The sequence below is a fragment of the Haliaeetus leucocephalus genome, unplaced genomic scaffold (genome assembly GCF_000737465.1).
Source record: "Haliaeetus leucocephalus isolate CR32 unplaced genomic scaffold, Haliaeetus_leucocephalus-4.0 Scaffold395, whole genome shotgun sequence".
In the NCBI taxonomy this organism is placed as follows: domain Eukaryota; kingdom Metazoa; phylum Chordata; class Aves; order Accipitriformes; family Accipitridae; genus Haliaeetus; species Haliaeetus leucocephalus.
In genome coordinates this window covers 7,143,354-7,145,171 of record NW_010972831.1, presented here as the reverse complement: position 1 = coordinate 7,145,171, position 1,818 = coordinate 7,143,354, and the positions used below count along the sequence as shown (strand labels likewise).

Below are 1,818 nucleotides of genomic sequence, written 5' to 3'. Positions count from 1 at the left end.
CAAAGTGGTCTCTACGGGGTGTTTTTGTGCCAGGCGAGGATGGAATAAGAATAGAATAGGAATGGAATAGAACGGAATGGAAGTAATGGCAGTTTCAGCTGCTGGAAGAAGACAGAATTCTTCCTGGCTCTTTGACTGGAATCTCTGTGTTTATCACAGAAATGCAGAGGGTGAGCTTGACTCACCTTGGGTTGGCTCCCACAGATTTTTAGAAGGAACAGGAAGAGGACAGCAAGCAAGCCTATCTTGTTTCTGGTGCAATACAAAACTTCTCCGAGTCACTCCTCTTCCAAAAGCACTAGCTTCTCTGGTGCCGTCAGACCCACAAATCTGCCCTATTTGCCCTAACAGGAGGAATTGAACAAAACCAAAGTTGCAATTTCTTGCCAAGAAACGACACTTTATTAATTCAAGAGAAACAAAGCGTTTTATTCCTGCAGTAAGGAAAGATATATTATTCCCTCCAAATAAGCTGTATTTGCAGGGGCAGACAGAACGTATGACTATTACTCTGTTAGTGCAGGTAGGCTTTCTAGCTCCAGCATTACTTGGGATTGGTGTCTGAAGCATTTGGGCTCTGCTTGTGGAACCCTCTGGAGAATGACATGTCCAGAATTATTTTGTTCTAAATGTCTTTTTTTTTTTAATTTAAGTGTTCTTCAGTCTGATTTGAATGAGATGCCCTAGAGTAAAGGCCCTCTCCAGTGTTCCCGTCCATAGGGCTGGACAAGATGCGAAAGCAGGTAAAAAGATAACCAGGAATTGAGTGCGCTGATTAAATTTTACTGGCAGGCCATGCAGTCAAGATTAGGTAACTACCGATGTGTATTCACCGCTACTTCATGAATTGACTGGACCTACTAACTGTGTGGTTTTGAGCTTTGTTACTAACACCAGCTAGTGATTTCTGTTATGCCATTGGCTTTAACAGGGCAGGTGTTCATGCACGTAGCAAGCACATCCTTAAGGATGTTTTTTCAGTAAAATTGATGGACACGTGAGCTATGCAGTGTAGGTATCAAGTGATTGTATTTTCAAATATTATTTTTCTTTTGGCTAAGTGATCACCATCTCTTCTCAAATGAAGCAATGTTGAGCAGGGGGTTGCAGGGGAGCAAAACCAAGCCCTTGCTCAGGTCTTGCAATATCAGCTGCACAGTGGACTTAACTTGGCTGGTGCCAGCGTAATACAGCGAACACATGGGAGGGCACAGGAACAATGAGCAATTGGCAGAAACTCATCTTGTCCATGGAGTATTTCATAATGTGCGTGTCTGTTCTCTGTGGAAGCAGCAAGCTTCTTAATGTTCATTCAGAGGAGAATAACAGAAATCGCTTTGATGACAATGCTTAACTGCATTGCTAAGCCTTTTTTTTTTTCCCTTGCTGTGTAAAATTTTGTATTACTGGAAATGAACTACTTACGCTGTCTGCAAGAGATAATAATGCTCCTAAATGAGAACATTATTGTAGCTTCCCCCCCCCCCGAAATGTGTTAATGGGGTTTTGCAGTATATTTTCCCTTTATTAATGAGCTTAGCTCATGTAGTGGGAATGCTGCTAACTAAATTTAGTACTTTTTCTGTATAAACAAGGTGATACTGTTCATTGACTTGGTTAACTTGTAAAGAATTGCAGATTTATGCTACTAAATACAAATGAGTAGGGTTACTTAGGAGGACTTTCGGTCAAGGAGAAGGGCAACAGAAAAGGAATATCTAGAATGCAAAAATCAGGACTGTCATCTTTTCCCTTCTTCATTCTCCCTTCCAGCCTCTCCCCCCCCCCCTCACACAGGGACAAGGCGGCTTCACCGTG

At 42.1% G+C, this 1,818-nt stretch overlaps 1 protein-coding gene across 1 annotated transcript in view; it reads left to right on the top strand.

Annotated features, from left to right (window-relative positions):
* The first annotated feature begins 731 nt into the window (after window positions 1–731).
* Window positions 732–1,818, top strand: part of MYO19 (myosin XIX) — a 20,206-nt gene continuing 19,119 nt past the window's right edge. Inside the window, exon 1 of the mRNA XM_010573962.1 lies at window positions 732–743. Within this exon, the coding sequence (XP_010572264.1) occupies window positions 732–743 (12 nt within the window). The remainder of the gene's footprint in view (window positions 744–1,818) is intronic.